The 19,161-nt window shown below is 38.9% G+C and overlaps 1 protein-coding gene across 3 annotated transcripts in view; it reads left to right on the top strand.

Moving 5' to 3' along the window:
• The first annotated feature begins 77 nt into the window (after nucleotides 1-77).
• The window catches only part of fam168a (family with sequence similarity 168 member A), a 33,204-nt gene continuing 14,120 nt past the window's right edge, over nucleotides 78-19,161 (top strand). The window contains exons 1-3 of one of the 3 annotated variants that reach the window (XM_084351903.1): nucleotides 79-1,270; nucleotides 15,620-15,727; nucleotides 16,360-16,451. In XM_084351903.1, the coding sequence (XP_084208029.1) occupies nucleotides 15,666-15,727; nucleotides 16,360-16,451 (154 nt within the window). In that variant the 5' untranslated portion in view covers nucleotides 79-1,270; nucleotides 15,620-15,665. Of the gene's footprint in view, nucleotides 1,271-15,619; nucleotides 15,728-16,359; nucleotides 16,452-19,161 lie in introns of all 3 variants that reach the window. The other 2 variants (XM_084351904.1, XM_084351905.1) reach the window with 2 other exon arrangements.

The following is a 19,161-nucleotide window of genomic DNA, read 5'->3' as shown; positions in this document are numbered from 1 at the left end:
TTATTATTGTTGTTGTTGTTCACCATTATCGTTGTTGAACACACCTCATAGTGATTCCAAGCTGCATACTTTCACAAGGAGGAAATAAAAACAAACAAACAACAACAAATAAAATAAAAAGTAAAAAAGAAAAGGGTAAATAAATCAAAATAAAGGGGAATTTAAGGAAATCAGAAAGTCTCATGGCACATTTTCTCAGCCTTCTCAAAGCCTGGAGAAAATACTTCAAGTCATTTTTGAATGCCACAAAAATTGGAGCAACTTTTTATTTATTTGCCATTTGTGAATATATAAAACATACACTTCAATCAAAACATGTTGGCCTCCATGTTGTGAGGCTCAGTGCTGCAATGCAACACGTCACCACTGGATGGCGCTGCCTTCCTTTGAAGCCAAAAGTGTGGCTGTGCTTATGCATGAGGCAAAAAAAAAAAAAAAAAGCCAGTGAATTTGAATTATTGAACGTGAACTCCCAGCTATGCTGCAATTCCCTTTAACCACCACAGTGCTGCTGACCAAATAACACACTTTCGTCTGTGCTGTGTGGCTGGACATGTTGATTACAAAGACACATAACAGCAGGCTCGCTGTAGACGTACACTAACGCTTCAACAGCCTGTGTTGACAACGTAATAATAAAATAATACCAAATGCGATGACATGGCACGAAACATGAGGAGTTAATCGATAAAAATGCAAACACACAAAAAAGAACAAAGACCTATAATAATGTGATTACACAACAGCCTATCAATTATAATCTCCAACCCCATCCACATCATCTTGATCAGCAGATGAGCCTATAATAATCGATTTGCACTGACCCTTAAAATCAAATGCCCCGTTATTGAGTGAATGAGTGTGACCAATCATCAGAAATAATGCACAACAGAGACTGAAGCCATTCCTACACGCATGTACTGCTTTCTTCTATTTACAAGTCCGAGCTGTATTGATCTACATATTATTTGGCTATTATTATTATTATTTGTATTATTATTATTATCAAATCCTCTGTATGTTATCGGAGCCCCCCTCCTCTCTCCTTGCATCCCTGCATCCCTCCCTTCCTCTCTCCCTCCCGGCAGTGCATCCCCATCCCCCACACGGTGGCCGTCTCTTCGGGTGAAAGCTGTCTTCCCTGCGCCACTGGCCCGACAAAACGTTGCTGTAGCAGAGCCAGTCCGCACCGACCGGAGGCAGAGCAGACACACGGGAGAAAGCACGTACACACACGGGGAACCTTTTCTTCTTCGACAGAGTGACTTTGGTAAGTCTCGTCCTGCTGTTTTATCACGGAGGGCAGGTATGTCCATGTGTCGACTTGCTAGTTGTTCGTTTTTTTCTGTCTTTTTTCCGCTCCGTATTCCGTCAATTGTCCTCTCCGCGGTGGCTACAGTGGGGGAACTAGCGGGCTCAGCTAAACGGGCTAGCTCAAATAGCGGGATCAAACTGAGTAACTTGTGGTCGTGGTCGGCGAGGGTTTTAATGTTGACGGTTTACGGCCGGACGGCGACATTATCAGCTGTTGGTCCAGGTGCAGTCCGGCGTGGCACACCGCGAGTGTTTTTCATTGTCATTTGCTAATCTTTGCCCAAGCTAGCACGCTAATTAGCCATTTCAGCAGCGTGTGCCGAGTGATGCAGGGATGCTACGGCGGGTTAGCTGTTGTCTTTTCAGGCTAGCATGCAAGCTAAGCTAACGTTAGTTTTATGCGACCCCGCATAGTTTCCTGCACGGGGTTCTTCGGCACGGTTGAACAGACGTGCTAACGGTAGCTAATCTGGTGATAATTGGCAAGATGGCATCTCGGAGTTGTTATCTAGAAATCGGTGGATTTTCAAAATGGTGTCTTAAGCTTGTTTGAGTGTGACCATTTTTGTCCAACCATTGCTGTTTTGGCGTTGCTTGCTATCTCAGGAATGCAGTGCACTGCCAGTGCATGCCATACTCTGATACATATAAGTACACATTAACCACTGATGTGGTGGTAAATAGAAATGCCTGCGCACTAAGCTCTACCTCCAGGCTACAGCCACCATTATGAACGAAACAATCGTATTTTGGAGTGGAACTAATTTGTTTTTAGCTGAGTTTTTGTTGCGACCTCTGTTGTTGTGTTTGAAAAATGAACTCATAAATATTGAAGTGAACTATGTTTACACACTGGATTTAGATGGCTCACTTTCACAACATCTGCGCACATCATTCATTCTTAGGTTCATCATAAACATGTGGTTCCTCTTGAGGTTCAGATTCAGTTACAGGAGAATAAGTATTAAGTTGCACATTAGGGCTAGACCGATATGGCTTTTTCAGGGCCAGTGCCGATTATTAGAAAATCAGGGGGGACTGAAAAGCGATATTCATTTCCAATAAAAAATGAAACTTTTGGTTAAAAAGGTGGAACAACCAGTGATGGAATAAGTACATTTACTTAAGTACTGTTCTTAAGTACACATTTCAGGTACTTTACTTGAGTACTTTCATTTTCTGCTACTTTCTACACTACATTTATTTGATAAATTTACGTACTAGTTTACAGATTCAGATTATTCAGTGTTTATAGGCTATTAATTGTGATGTATTACCAATCAGATATTGTTGCGTGCAGGACATTGTGTGAGAGGATGCTGCACCTAAGTCAAAGTAGCACTTTAGTAGTATTTTTAGATTAGTTTATTTTATCGGCAAGCTGACAAGAAAAATCACAGATAAATGTCTTAGTCAGTCTTGTTGATCAGTTTTTAGTCAATTAATTGCCCCATCAATTTGTCGTTTTAGTGCTTGTAGAATTGCAATAGTCCCACAGGGTAGCCCTGTACTTACTGACAACTTGGGAGACAAAAAGCAAAAGCACTCTCACAAAGTGCAAAAGAGACAGGATTACATAAAAAGCTAAAGGCGTTTTTTTTTCTTCTTTTCTCTTATGACTGAGTCTTATCAGTGAAATGAATCCTCTTCACGATCATCTCTTTTTTTGGAGGGGGATTACCTGCTTTAGTCATTGACTACTAATCCCATTTAATTCAAGAAATCTTATCTGTCAGAAGGGATTTTATGAGATACTACTGTTCTTTGCCCTCACTAGAGCAACTCAATGTATGTTAAATGTGTATAGTTCAAATGTTCTGCAGAGACTCGATGAAGCACACTGGTATGATAAACATTCAGTGGTGTGATTTGTTTTCTTTTCATTTGTTAAGTTAAAATAAACTGCTTTTTCGCTGTTTGTAATGATAGTGTTTGGTAGAAATCCTTTCCTTCATGGGACTGAATGACATTAGAGTCATATTGATTCTGCTCGCAAATTACAAAGGCTGTGCACAGTCTTTTCAAGACTCTTGTGAAATCAAGAAGCATCTGGTGAAATTGCATCCCCTGGATAAAGGCATATTAAATACAAGGACAATGGTCATCCTTGAGAAATCCATCCACAAATTAGAGTATATTGGTGGCAGAGGATAGGAACTAGAATTGCTTAAAAAAGTCAAGTGATGCTGAACCGAGCCAAATATCTGTCAACGTGTTTGAAGTATTTGCTAGCTCAATTTCATCCTCTGAGGTGACCGCTGTCTGCCATGCTTGAGGAAAAAAGGGGGGCATGTGGTTTTTGGCATGCCGTGAGCACAGCCTCATGTGTATCAATAGTGGGATGTACAATGCAGCCGTAAAACTGTCAGACTATAGAAAGCTGGAGTCACTTAATGTTACGAGAGCCAGTGGTTCTATAACAGACTGTTGTCACTTCATTCCCGTGTGGATTGGACCACTTAATGAGTTGCTCATCAGAGCCGTGAATGTAGTGCTTACACACGACAGATTCCACATTCACCCTCCTCTGGTGTCCATCCCACTGCCCCTTAAACTTGATGACCAACATGTTTTTAATGGAGACTCACCGATGGGAACAATTGCTTAGTTAGGTGAGCTTGAAAGTCACCAATGTTTCAAAATTTCATCATGGAAATTGTTTATCATTGTAGTTGGTTGCTAAACTGGGCCTATAACTCCTGGTTGTTATTAATCAATTAATAGTTTAGTCTGTAAAATGTCAGAAAATAGTTACTATAAACTAGCAGTTTCCCACTGCCCAAGGTAAAGTACCCATATTGATTTTTTTGTTCAACCAACAGTCTAAACCCAATGATATAAAACAAAAATAAGCAGCAAACCTTTAAATACTAGAAGCTGGAACAAGTGAACAATTGGAGTTTTTGCTGGATAAATTCCTTAAATGCTTAAAGCTCTCTTTTGTTTAGTATATTCCTAGACCAACACTAAAAACTGCACATTTACACAAGTGGGCGATCTGCTCCATAAACTGCTAATAAGAAATGTTGATAATGTTTGTCATTGTTGCGTCTGTGCCAGTGGTGTTAAATTTCAATCAGTGAAGTAAATTATCTACTCAACGTGCATGTTACCTGGTCCGTGACCTTTTCAGTGCATACTAAAACTAAGAAGGTGAAACAACTTGACAAATGTAACACCAGATTCTCCTTTGTCTTTGATTTAGTTGTAGCATGCTGAAAGTCAGATTCATTTGCCAGTTATTTTCTTGTCATGTTTAGTCTTTTGTCCGACCAACAGTCTACAAACCAAAGATATCCATTTAACTATAAGACCAGATTAATTTCTTGCTCTGGTATATAGATATAGATATGGTGGCCTAACATCACTTGGTAGAATCCCTGTACCATGCTGGTTTGATTGGGGTGAGCTCATTGTTCTGTGAGATCAAACCATTAACATGTACCCGAACAGATTCATGACCTGCATTGTCCGGATAAAATCATTGCCTGGTGATTGATCTTTGATCCAAGTGTGTGCACGCGTGTGTATGTACGCAGTGGCAGGTGGGAATAAAGGACTAGCATAAAAGGTTGAACTGGTCCCTGGAGGCAAAGCTGTAATGCATTCAGCTGTCAGTCACATGGGGGTCTGCAACTGTGTACATATGCACACGTGTACATACACATGTGTCTGCGCTGCAGGCTGTTGTATCATTAGTGATACCTACAGCCATGATCAATAGTATCATTTCATGCTGTTGTCCAGCAGCAGGGTTCAAAGAGAACATATCTGATTAAACCTAAGCAATAATACTACAGATTAAACGGTATGAAAATGTCATAGCACGATTATTGTTTGAAACTGAGCCTGACCGATATATCAGTCAGCCGATGTAGGCCTATCACAGATGTATCGGTATCAGTTTGTATGTTGTCCAATACGTGCTGATATTAAAATGACGTTTCTAGAAATTATATTGCAGAAAAAGATGCTTGGGTAATTTATGATAATAAATACCCATTGAACTTTACTATTTCAAGGCACAGATGTGTTTTATAGATGAGGACTATAAACTTTACTGCTAAACTGTAAAATATCCTGCCTTTGTTACATATATTTGTCACAACTGTTTGATAACCACATTTGATGGAACAAAAAAAACGAGTTTGCTGGCTGATGCATCAATATCATAGGTTTACCTGTGCAAACATGGTTTGGTTTAGAATATATTTTGTGATTTGAAGAATATTTTGACTAACTCTTAACTTGGGGAAACCTTAGACAGTTGGTATGGCTGTTTGCAGGCAGTGGCTACTTGTGCTACCAGCAGACGTGGAGCAACAATTACTTCTGATTGTACCACCACCAACTACTGAGAAAAATGTTCAACTCTCTGTAATTTTAGCTGTGTGTGCAGTGCACTGTGGGTAGCCCAGAAAGACAAAAGAAAGAAAAGAAGAAGAAAAAAAACAAAGGCTTTGCTTGACTCTATATGTAAGCTTGAAATATTTGTAGCCACAAAGGCAACAAGAGCAACAGGCATCAATCAGCCACTCCTAAAAGCCCCCTGATATAAATAATGGTGACTTTTTGCAAAGAGATGGTAAATATTACTGGTTGCTATTTTAACTACAATATTATGGCCTTTTCTTCTCCTCTTGTATTTGTTAAGTCGCACCTCTGCCGCAGGCGATAATTCCTGTCTGCTGTTAATATTGCCTGGAGGCATTGATTGTTTATCAAGGGTTTAACTGTCTAGTCCTAGCTCACAAAGACGTGTATGATTTCGTCTGTGCATTTGAGTTTTTTCCCCCTGTAACTCAAATGATTCAGAATATTAATCCAGTGACACACTTGGAGTGGGTTTTCACTTCTTTCCACTTACTAAGAGACCCTGGTTATTGTAGAAGCTAGTTTTGAGTATTTTTAAACCAAAAGCATAACTAAATGTTAAATTGTGACCCAAAGTTATCTGCAAGATTGTGGCCTTCTCCACAGTAAGAAACCATTCACAGTCATGTTTCTTTCAGAGCAGTGTTTTAAAAGGTCATTAAAAGTCAAAATCAAATTCATAACCGTTACAAGACTTTGGCCTTGCCCAGCAGCTCAGTATTTGCCAGTCCATCTTATTTAAGTTAATGAGGCATTTGTAAATAATCAATAAAAATTGATGCACCTGTTTGAAGCAATCAATAATTCAGAGCACCTCTGAGGATTGATGCTTGCATTAAATGTTTCATAGTTGTCAAACATACACAAAGGTAATGGAACAAGCTGCTGTATGCACCAGTGTTTTCATATTATTACATAAGTGATTACAGTATTGAGGATGTTCTTATGCCATGTACAGACATGACAGCAGGCTTTATTCGTTTGTAATTATGAGGCTTTTAATGGCTCACAGAGCTGAGTTAAATTCACATCAGCTAAACTGTGCGAAAGAGAAATATTGAAATATAAAAGCAATGCCTTCAGGTGCCCTTGCAGGGTTTTCCCTGGATTTTTTCAAACAAAGGTGGCAAAGGCCAGAGAATGTGTGTGGTGTACATAAATTGTGCGTGCAACTTTAGTGTGCTGTGCATCTGAGTGAAAAAAAAAAGAAACGGCACAGAGCCTGAAGGAAAAAGGGAATACTAAAATTATGAAGGAAGGGAGCTTTCGAATGTGACCAACAAACATAACAATAGGTGAGTTACATGATGTGGAAGCTATTTAAAAAATGATGAATCTTAACTAAAAAATAGAAGCACTAAAAGAGGTGACTCATATTTGTACTGTGTGGTAATACAATGCAGTATTGATTTGGAGCCACTGGGTCACATGACATTAAAGCTATTGAATAAACTTCATTTATTTTCTATTTAAAATATTTATGTAAAATTTAAAAAATTACACCAAGACTAAACAGTGTTTTTCACTAATATGGGCACTTTAGCGATGACGGTACTGAAAATAACTTTGGTCCTGTGTCTTTTGAACAATAATTTCTTTAAGGTCCCTTAGTGAAGTCCCTGCATTTAAGAGCAAGGGCTTGGAGATTGGCTATACATCATTTTGCTGCCAACACTGGGTGAAACTGAACAAGAAGATGCCTCTATATTCGGAGTGAACGTCTGTTGAATGTCCAAATTAAAAACGTACTTCACTGCGGTGAACTATTGCTTTGTAATGTGGTGTAATGAGCCACTAGCATGGCTGTAGACCTCAAGTCTTGTTTTCAGTATCGTTTAAGCTTAATTGCCGAGTTGCTTTGTGGAGTTGAGAACTCAATAGAAGTTAAATGACTTGATGCTCCTATTAAAGAAAGTTAGAAGCCTCTAATTAAGACTTTAAATAAGGACTCCTTTGTTAGGGACAACTTTATCAACATCCTCTCCTTTTGGCCTCAGCGCGATTAACTTTTAACACCATAAACTGTCTGTAATTTGAGTTTTCCTTCTGCATAATAAAATAACAGTGTTTTAAAATTTAATCTAAAGCATAGCCATGACCCCATACTAGGTACTAGCAGTAAAAGAACCATTCATCTTTAATTGCCACTTAAGTTGTCCCATATTAGCAGCAGTACCCACCAAGTAGTATTTGACTCTGATCAGTCTGACCTCAGTGCCAATAAAAAAAACTTTCCATACTATATACTATAATGTCTCTCTTCCTGCATTAGTAACCAGGGACCACAGCAGGGGAAGAAATCTCCATAAATGGATAATGTTGATGGGCATTTATTTCACGGTATAGGAGCTATGTGAATGAAAAACATTTCCATTTTCAGTGGGCCGGCACAATATTGTCACATAATCCAGCGATGCAGGCCCATGAGGTGTGTGACTGATGGGATGATTTTGTAAAGGAGAATAGAAGAAGAGGAAGCCGGCACACAGAAAAGGGCAGATGCTGTCCCAAAGAGTATAGTGCTGTCCTAGATCTAAAATAGCCCAGGGCTGTTCGGAGCTCGTTGCTGCAGGGCAAGTCTGATTGTGTGCAAGGCAGGGGGGGTTTCTGATTCCATCACACTGAATATAGTAGTAAGGTGGATGTAGTCTTGCACTTGCTTATGGATGTCACTTCTGATTGTGACAGCAGGCGCTAGTTAACCTGGCCCAGAGACCTGATTTAGTTAGTAGTGCAGTTAGAATTTCTGCCTTTATGAAATGCCCTGAAAAGGCCATTTTCTTCATTTACTAAATAATGATGGTATCCTGCATGAGTCAGCATCTACTACTGATAAATATTTAGTGTTTATAGAGTAATGCAAACGCTTTTAAACAAGCTGTTAGAGGCTTTAATACATCTTTATTTTTGATGGTCAGTGGTCAGTAGTACAATGCAGTACAGCATTTTTTGTCATTATCAAGAATCCTCAGGTTCTTTAATTGATTGATTGATTGATTGATTGGTCATTTGGGCAATACAGTTTTAGAAAACAATGAAAAATATGCTCATGTCATCCTCCCAGAACTTGGCATGTTTTGACCAACTGTCCAAAACTATTCAGTGAAGTGTTTTCCCTGGGTTTGGTGTATGTATTTAATGTTATATTTTTCAATAAATAAAATATGCAATTACACATCATTTTGGACCATTATTATAACCATACATGTGTACAAAAAGTTGCTAAAGCTAGAGCAGATGATAAATCTAAAAGAAGTTATCATCTCTGTCTCCATTCGTTGGTTGGTTTGTCATCAGAATTATACAAAAACCACAGAATGGATTTCCAAAAAACTTGGATGATGGATTGGTCTCAGTCCAGGATAGACACTATTAACTTTGTGTGTGGATCCAGATAAAGGGACCGATAATATTATGAGAGAGAGCATTTTTAAACATTTTCATTTAACTATAATTCAGGGAATAATGTATTGATCTTTATGATTATAAAAAATCAGCCATATTTTAGGTGGCTGGTTTCTATGAGTGATGAGTACAAAAGGGGACTGTTGGTCCTTTGCGGAGGTATGTGCTCTACTGATTGCCATTCTGATGGAATCAACTTTCTTTTTATGAATATAACTCATCAGTTTAGTCACCATGAATACATGTGAACATACATACATGTACTTGTTTTTAAAAGGCTAAAAGCCAACAAATATGAATTGAAGCACAAAATGTCATTAGATAAAAGCTTGCCATGAATTTTGGAAATTATTCGTCTAGCTTTTTCCCCCAATGAATTTTGACTTTTGGACGTTGCAACGCTGTTGAGTTGTTGTAAAATGTTTGGATCAAGTGAGTTGGAAACCATCCTTTGTGGCCACCACTGGAATCTATCTACAAATGGTACAAAACTAATAATGTTAGTGTAACCTAATCGTTATCTGCAATTGTGCAGAAATACCAGGTTTTAAACAGAATGAATAGACGTGCAAAAGAAGAAGCTGTGCAGCATTTCAAATGTTGATTTCAGAATTCAAATGTCAACGTTATAAATAAAGCTTCCAAGCTTCGAACTATTTGCTTCACCCCTATTATCGAGGCAAGTATTTTGAATATGAATTGGTCTGTAAGGAAAAAAATACTAGTGACGCACCACATTACACTCAGCTATTTATTGTCTTGTGTTTTTCTCTATCCATTTCCTCCTTATATGACCCAAGTGAAACGCTGCCTTCCTGAGGATTAAAAAGAAATCTGCTCAGTTCTATTCTCTTCTGTGCTGAAGTGTGATGACGCCCACCGGTTTTGATTTGTTGCTTAAAGAGTAGATGCCTGGTGAGGTATTATGTGGGAGGATAGAGTCGGTGTGGGGGTTGTGTTGTATTGTACATGGTCTCTAGGAATGGTAGCTCTTTGTGTGTGTGTGTGTGTGTGTGTGTGTGTGTGTGAGAGAGAGAGAGAGGTTTATTCTTTCACAATCCTTCCCTCCTCCTCCTCCTCCCTCATTATTACCTCTTCTGGTCCCCCTAGGCTGCAGGAATCTCCCTTTTATGGAGTGGGACCAACATTATTGTTTTTAAATGCACAGATATTCATATTAACATGCACAAATTAAATATGTGTGCATAAACTCTGAGGATCTGGAACATGGCAAGACCTGACTGTCACATTACTGAGCTTGCACAAAACCACCCCAGCTCTGTTAGCATGCAGGCTAGCCAGCTTTGTCTTTGTGCATATGCCTTGAGGCTATAGCTTGTGAGTTCAGCCCAAATTAAGTCCCACTAATAGAGTTTAAGCTTAACAAAGTCCTGAAAAGTAACTCGGGTTAAGCCAGGGAGGTCTTCTCAATAATGTTAGTCGGTAGTGAATGAATCCCTGATCTGTGTGAGAGCGAGCTCCCACTACAAATTGATATTGGTATTAAAGGTTGCAGCTGTAGCTGAAATGATTAGTCGGTCTACAGATAAAAATCAGCAGCAGCTGTTTGTTAATCAATTCAAACATTTATCAAGCAAAAAATGCCAAATATTTGCTGGTTCCATCTTCTCAAACTGAGCATTTGGTGCTCTTTTTTTGTAATTTCTGATAAAACAGTATTTCTGAGATTTTGGACTGCTTAATGGGATAAAACAAGGATTTAGAATTAATAATTTATTTAGTTGATGAACATAATTGGTAATTGCAGCAGTAGTTGCAGTATGCTCAGTAATATATCATCATACAATATAAATGTTTTTGTTAATTTTTGTAAGGCGACATTTATCACACATGGCATTACAAAATGAAAGTCCTTTGCACGTGAGACGAATCTTAATGAAAAGTGTAAATTAGTATTTAGACAGTCTTGTAGTGATAAGCCACCTACAGAAAGAACTAGACAAGTCAAATCAGAATTGTGAACATCATCCACTAGACAGCGCACTCCAAAGCATTGGTTTTCAGTGCACATCCAATTTTCTGATAAATGATTTTCACCGATTGCAGTCTCACAGACCGGTAGCTGAAAAAAAATTTAAGTGAAGTTCAATTCCATGTTGAGGATAGCAGGCTGTTATAGAGCTAAAATTGTGGTGACATGGTCACAGGTTTGACTGTCATAAACTACTGAAAGGTGTAACAGCTGTCAGCAGATGAGTGAAAACGGTGTCACATGTACAGTTTTCACAATCACTTTGAGCAGCAGCTCTATGGCTGGTGGAGGGATGTTACACTACAGCTATCACTGCTGTCTCTGAAGTCAGGTGTGTTTCAATCAAGTATAAACTGTAATGTAGCTGAATAAAAAGGTGCCATTTAAAAAAAAAAAAAAAAGTACAGATGTAGATTCAAGCCATCTGTCTGTGACCAGTCTGCGCTTAGTGGCTCCTGACAACACAGCACTAGTGTACATCATGTACCTGCACCCCTGCAGCTCCTTCACAGTAAAAGCTTTCTGCTGTCTGCCAATTATGATACTGTACTTGAACCACTTGGCCTCAGTTTGGCAAATTTAGCCTAATGCATTTTCATGCACATGTCGTACCCTATAATATCAGCTCTTTAAAAGCCTGTTTCCTGCATGCCTGCAATTTAAAATGTGTCCTAGCACAACATTAAATATATATCTATCTCTGGTCAGTGTTTGAATAAATGATACTTAATGACAGGGTATTTCCCTATCGATGTAACGCTTAGGTGCAAAATAACAGTAAAATCAATGTGGAGAGCCTCAAAACTAACTAGAGGACAGGTCTAATTCAAATTAGACTGAAAGAAATTAAAGATGGTGTTGATTATTCATTGTCTGCTCTAGCTATCTGTGTACCTTTTTTGTACACAGATATGATAATAACAATGCTCTTGCATAATGTGAAATTGCATATGTTTTATTGAAAAACAAACCCCCCTCAAAATATGCACACCAAAGCCTTCCACAAACCTCAGGAAATCACTACGAAAGCATAACTTGTCATTAGTCTGTTATTGGTTTCACCATATTTAATCATTAGATTATAAAAAAGGGTTAATATTTCCTGATGCTAAACATTTTATAATGAGCAATTTGAAGATATTTCAGGTTTCAGTAACTTTTGATTGGCATTTTTGATTATTTTAGACACTAATTGACTCCTTGATTAGTCTAGGGCTGTAATGATGAGTCATTCAAATATGTTGATGAGATTTATTGACAGAAAATGTACCTGCAACTATTGTGATCGTAGATCGTTTGGCATTTTTGCCAGATAAATTACTTTAACATTCTTTTGCTCTTCAATTCTGGGGATTTGCTTCTCTTTGTCTCATGTGGTAGTGAATTAAACATGTTTTTGCTTTCTGAGTGTCGTTCAGACAAACGAGATTTGAAAGTTTGTTGGAAATTCAGATTGTGAAAAATTGTGACTACTACTTTTCTGACATTTTATTGGCAAATCAAATGAGAAAATAATAAGCAGATTACTCAACAGTTAAAATATTTGTTAGTTGAAGTTCTAGAATTTTTTTAATTGAAAAATAATACGTTAATCAGAAGTGATTATCATTATTTGCAGCCCTACACATGGATGCAACTGATATGGTATTATTAATTTGTTTCCCAAAATGGTAGATTGTTCCTTTACAGGAGCAGCACTTCATTGTGAGCACAAAACCCAAACCCTTGGCTCTAAGTGCCCAGCAGCAGTTTGTTTTGGATGCGTTTTTAACATTTTCAGCCAGCAACAATATGGTTGCATTTTTAGTCCATTTCTTTATGAGGTCTGCCTTCAGCTCCCAAAATGCTTCCAAACCACAGAGGAGATGTGTAGACTCGTCTCTGCTCCTCTACACTCTGTCCTACATATAAATATACCATCTCTCTGTCTCATGATGATGAATGTCCTCTGGAGAATGGTCTTACAATCATGGTAGTGGTCGGTCGAACAGAAGGTCTGGAACAGAGAGCCTGAAGCGCCTCATCATCACCTCCCCCTGAAAACAAAGGGAGTTGTGGTTAGACACTCCTACTCATCACATGAGTCTCTGCCATCCTCTGTTCCTCACGTACACCTTCATTAGACGCACTGTGGTTCCCCTCTTGTTCTCACCCATTCACTTCTCGTCACCTTTGCCTGCACACACACACTCTGTATCTCAGGCTGAAACACACTTGTCTTTCTCTACTCCAATCAGTCACTGCTGTAATTGGGTATGTGCTGTTTTTGTAGTATTAGACCTCGGGGTTAGCTTAGCCACCTGTCCATGTGTTAATTGGCATTGTTCCCTCACTCTACACTTTCACATGCACATTACAACTTAGCTCACTTGAATAACATCACATAAAGGAAATTATTTGGTTAAAGCTCTTAAGTGGCTCGGTGCAACTTCGGGTTGATTTGTCTGTTAAGATCAAGCCTATTGAAAATATACAATGTCTAGGACCAAGTTGGCTGATGGTCATGTGATATCTTCAACTTAATGATGACAGCTGAAACAGTTTTTAGCCATGCTAGCAGCAAAAGCTAATTTGCAATGTCCTTCCCTAGATGGGCCTTTTAAGATGCATCAAACTGACAGACAGTACAAACACAAACCCAACAATAAATGTATACAAGATACAGACAGAACATTATAACACATACTGTAATACTTTTGTGTATCGCTTACATGTCATGAAAATGTATACATTTGTAGGACTTCAGCTTTAAGTTTACAAACGGTGTCTTTATCCAACTACGTTCGTTCTCAGTTCACTGTTTAGCGAGCTGAATATTCAGCTGTGTTTGAGTTCAGTGAGTCGGACCATGCAGCCTGTGCACCGAACAATTCAACATCAATTGTTCAGAATTTTTGTACTTAAATTATTTTAATGAATGGATTCTCGTGACTCAGTACGCTGAAAAGAACTGCTTTGCTCATCATCAACATTGAGCTTAGAAGACATTTTGGGAAAATCATTATTTTTGCATTAATCCAGTTAAGCTGTTTTTAAAAAATGTGGCAGTTGCAATAATCTTTGGGTTTTGCTGTAATCTTCAAATAATCAAATGTTTGCATGTAGAAAGACTGATTCACTGAGGTGCAGAAATCTAATGATAAATTAAGGAAGGAGAGGAATTAAAGCATGGGAGATATTTGAGATTAATGAGGAATGTTGTGCCAGACGTGTTCAGCAGTAGGTAAATCAAACCCCCCTGGGACATTCCTTTGTTATGAGATATGAATATGAGTAACGAACCAGGGTTGACATATCCCCCGCTCTTGATGTTTTACACACCCACAGGCACACACAGGTTCCTGTTTTTGTTCATTTTTGGGTGCATGTGTATGTGTGTTCTGAGGAATTCATCTTTAAAACCACTCTAAAGCAGCTGCACCCATGCGTTTGTGCTCACATTCAGCTGTCAAGTGTCTTTGGGCGTTTTGACGTCAGTGTTCCTGGACGGAGCTTCGAAATGCCTCCTTGCCTAATTTGAAGTGTCACTTGGTGCCGTTTGGCATCACCACGGTACAGTGTATGCGCAGGAATTGTGACAGCGAAGCTGTAAGCATCTCAAGGATTTGTCAACTGGCCATGAAGCACAAGCTCAGGATGGATCGGTCAGATTTATGTTGGAAATGTGTCCCTTAGCACAATCCAATACACCTAATGTATGTATCTACAGGAAGCAGAATTGGACAAATGAGTTTTGACAGCCTGTACATGGTGATGTGTGGTGTACAGAGCGAGTGCCACAACATATTTCACAGAGCCTTACATAAAAAAACAGACAGAACTGATTGCTGCCATCACATGAACACACGAACAACACACACACCTCTCCTCTCTTTATTTACTCCTCAGCTGTTCCGCTATGTGTTTGTGCTATGCTCTTGTGGTTCTGGATCATGCTTACTCATGGCTCGGTGCGAGACTCGGCCTCCTCGTACTATATTCTGTTCTCTGTCCTGTTTTGCTCTTTGTCACTAGCCCGCTCACTTGGGTGTGTTGTGCTTTTCCATTTGGCTGTCTTAGTGTTTGCTTTGCTGCTTGTATTGGTTCTGTGCAGCACATCACACACATATACACTCATACTCATAGTGTCTCACTTTCTCTTGGACATATGGCCGTCACATAGGCTACACATACACAGGAATGAAAAAAATATGACCTCAAGGCTGTTTTTATCTGCTAGAGAGAGCTTGTTTTGTACACAGACAAACCACGTATGATTTACTGCCGATAACAGAAGCAAACACAGTCCATTTCTCACAATATTTACATAAATTGGTGTATTTAGGACAGTTTATTGGTGGCTAACGACACAGCAGTTACCACAAACACTCAAACACGCCGTCTAAATCACTGTCCTCCCCCTGCTGCTGTCACTAACCATTTGCTGTTGCACTGGTGCTTGCTTTTTGCTGTTTTTTATTTTTAATTTATTTTTTTATTTTTTCCTTTTCCTGTGTTCGTTGTAATCATGACCTCTCGCTGTTTTAATTTCAGATTTGCATATCCACTTCCACTCCTTCCTCATTTGCATACAGCAAGAATGGCGAGCGGGCATCCCACAGACAAATTCAGTTTCATGTATCAACCAGACACGCACAAGAGGTACGGGGCACGCATGCACACACACTCACACACAAACGCACACACGTACACACACAGTTTCCCCATGCCCATATTCTCAATGAGCAGGTAAGTTGAAATAAAGAAGGAGCACTTGAGGTCTTTTTTTTCCGTCTACATTGTGAGGCCGGAGGAGCAAGATGCATTATGGGAGATGTAGTATAAATGGCTCTGTTCTTAGGCAACCATTTCCTGTGCATTAAATTTTTAGTGGCCTGTAGTGGAAGAGCTCGCCTTCCCTTTTACGTACATTTGGCTAGCTGTATTTAACGCCACACAGGAAACCAAACCATTATTTTCTGTGCATCCATGCGTCCTTGTGCTTTCCTGTCAGCAGTCTATGTTTTTAAATACATGCTCATGTTGAGCCTACTTGAGGGTGAGGATTCACAGGGCTTGATTTTATTTTTTTTTTGTTGCATGCTGGCAAAAAGCTACAGCTGGATGTGTCGCCTTAAGAACCTGAGTTTGGATTAAAGTGTGTGAGGAGTGTGTGCGTGTGATAATCGTAACAATTTTCTTTCCGATTTACACGGCTCACGTCTCTCTCCTCTCCATTTTTCCTTTCTACTCTTGTCCTTCTCTCTGCCACACTTTCTGTTTCTCTTTCTCAGTAAGAACAGGTTAGCTTCAGCCATGAATCCAGTCTACAGCCCTGTTCAGCCCGGCACTCCCTATGGAAACCCTAAGAACATGGCCTTTACAGGTAAGACGAACACGCACATGCACATTTGTCATCCTGTATACCACTATAATCATGAGTCCATAAAGGACAGAAAGACTGTTCTGCTAATGGCTCCCAGAAGTGCTATTAGAGTGAAAATTGTTCAGAGACAAAAACCCTCTTATTTTTAGAAATGACTAAGAGTAAGAGTACCTAATTTCACTTTTTTCACAGTTTAGAAAATTTGTTGTTCCAGTTGGAAAATATCAAGGTCAAAATAGGGTTAGGGTTTTAACTTTGATTGATAGGTCTTTCGTGCATCCAACTTGTGTGTTTTTTGCTCACATGCCCCATCTTTTCTCCCATCTGTTCCCATCAGCTATATATTATATTATCAGCTATACATCGTCATCAGTTGAAATTATTAAAGGCTGGCCGATATAAGGCTCAAAAAAATTATAGCCAATAAATGGACCTTATGATGAAGCCAAATTGCGTTCAACGATTACGCACTCCGATACAGTTGGTGGCTTTAAAATTGGTTTGCATGTTGTCAATAAACACAGAAAAGAAGTGCAGCAAGCTGTTGTCGTGCTCATGACGTCAAACAGCTGCACTACAAAGCCAAACAATAATAAATCATCAATTTTTTTCTCGCTACATCTGAGCCTTCTCCATCCTTAGGTGTGAATAAACTACAGGATATGAACTTTTTTAAACACCAAAATTCAAAGTTATCGGTTAACTTCATCAGCCATGAGAAGCAAGTAATAATCGGTATCTGCTGAAAAAAATCTATATCGTCCAACCCTACAACAAACCTTTTGAAACCAACGAGAACGCTGCAAACTCTCCCAGAAGAATAGAAAAGTCCACTGTATAGTAACAGCATAATGCTGCTTACAAAATAGTGCTAAATTCATATTATTCTTTTGCGATTTTAGACTGCATTATGTTTTTCCAGAGTCTGAAGAATATCTTTCAGAGAGCAAAATGTCCTCAGTGGGAATTTGAACGAAGCATTAACATTTTAAACCTGCATTAGAGAAAACAGTTAACAATAAACACTCCCAGAAATCTGAATTGTTCAATGAAAAACTTTATTGTGACGTTGTATGCAATAATTTCGTTTCCAGAGAGGCTGTGATAGAAAAGTGATGCAATACGAACTAGTGAATGTTTTGAGAATGCATTAGCCTCTCAGACATTTTGAGTATGTGAGTCAATGTGAGTTGATGCAGGATATAAGGCGTTGGATAAGGGCCCGACAAGATAATAGGCGCAAAGGGACGACTTTTTCTTTACTGAGGTGAGAACATTGATCTCCCACTGAAGAAGCAGGAGGAAGCAGAGTCGAGGCTCTTAGTGTGAACATGAACCTGGACCATGACCTAAAGATGTAATTGTTTACATCGGGGAGCTTTTTCATTTAATACAAGTACAGCAGGTGAAGAGCAGGTTGATGAGATACACCAAGAAAATGAAAGAACACTGGTTGCAAAGGCTTCTGTGAGAATCATGCACGTGAGCTCAGACAAAGTCTATTAAATAACATACTATTTTTATCTCTTATGATATTTCATATTTTTATATTTTGTCAGTTCTCTTTATTTATGATTCTTGACTTTCAGAACATACAGCATTTGTTTTAATGTGAAACCTACGTGACAATAAACCAGATTCCAATTGAGACTAAGCCAGAAAAGTAAAAACCTGTGCTTGTATGCATTTTGCACAGCAGCTCCACATTTTGACATCCAAGTTAGATTTGTTCTAAAAGACTGTGCCCTTCTTTCACCGATACAGTCGCTTCACTCCATCTCTTTGAATATGCTGAAGGGGTTTTCCCCCAAAGTAATGCAGAGTTGGAACTGCAGGTCAAAGGTCACTGCAGTAATAATGAATGTTTTGTTTATGCATTCACCACATTGGTTCATGTCTTTTAGAGAGGAGATAAGCTCATTAAATTGAGAGGAGCTCACAGTTATGTGCTTTCACTCCTGTTTAGTTTAAATTTTATGTTAACTTGAAGACATGCATGTGACAGTCTGAGGAACAGCCTGTTTTTCAGGGCAGACACTTCGTTCTTTTCCCTCATGAATACCAGTTAGTAGGCTGTTCATATTGTATGCGTCCATTGATCCAGAAACAAATTATAAAATGGTCCGTGAAAGTTGATTTCCATATCTGCAAATCTGACTGATACTAAATGAACTTACAAATATAAGAAAATGAGCCCTGCTGTATCTTAACTACACTCACTGTAGCCAGCAGACCTCACCAGGAATAATGTTATGGAAAGGGACTGTAGTGCAACATCATTAGTTGTAAATTTAATATGAATGTGGACAAATTAAGTCAGTTTCATCAGCAAAACCACATTCAAAAATAGGCTGTTTACACCTATTTTTTTCACATATACAGCCTTTAAGATGGTCTCAATTTTCTACAGCATTAATTTTCAAATGATTAAGTTGCTTTGTAAATTGGATCTTGAAGTAGGCTCCGAATTCTGTATCCACAATTGGATCTGTAGGCCAATCAGGTCTGAATACAATAGAACTATAAACGATTCACTGTTTTTTTGTGGATTATTTCCAAGCTGGCAGACAACATTACACATGCTGAGCTGTCAACCCAAGTTCATGTGTTAACCGCTGCCAAGGACTCACCAACCTGACAACACTCTAGATCCGGGTCAGAGATGACAAATGTTTCTCAGGTCAACTGATGAGATGAACTGATGAGATAA

Source organism: Pagrus pagrus (assembly GCF_965226575.1).
Source record: "Pagrus pagrus genome assembly, chromosome: 4".
Classification (NCBI taxonomy): domain Eukaryota; kingdom Metazoa; phylum Chordata; class Actinopteri; order Spariformes; family Sparidae; genus Pagrus; species Pagrus pagrus.
The sequence above is the reverse complement of the archived record's forward strand: the minus strand, read 5'-3'. Positions and strand labels throughout refer to the sequence as shown.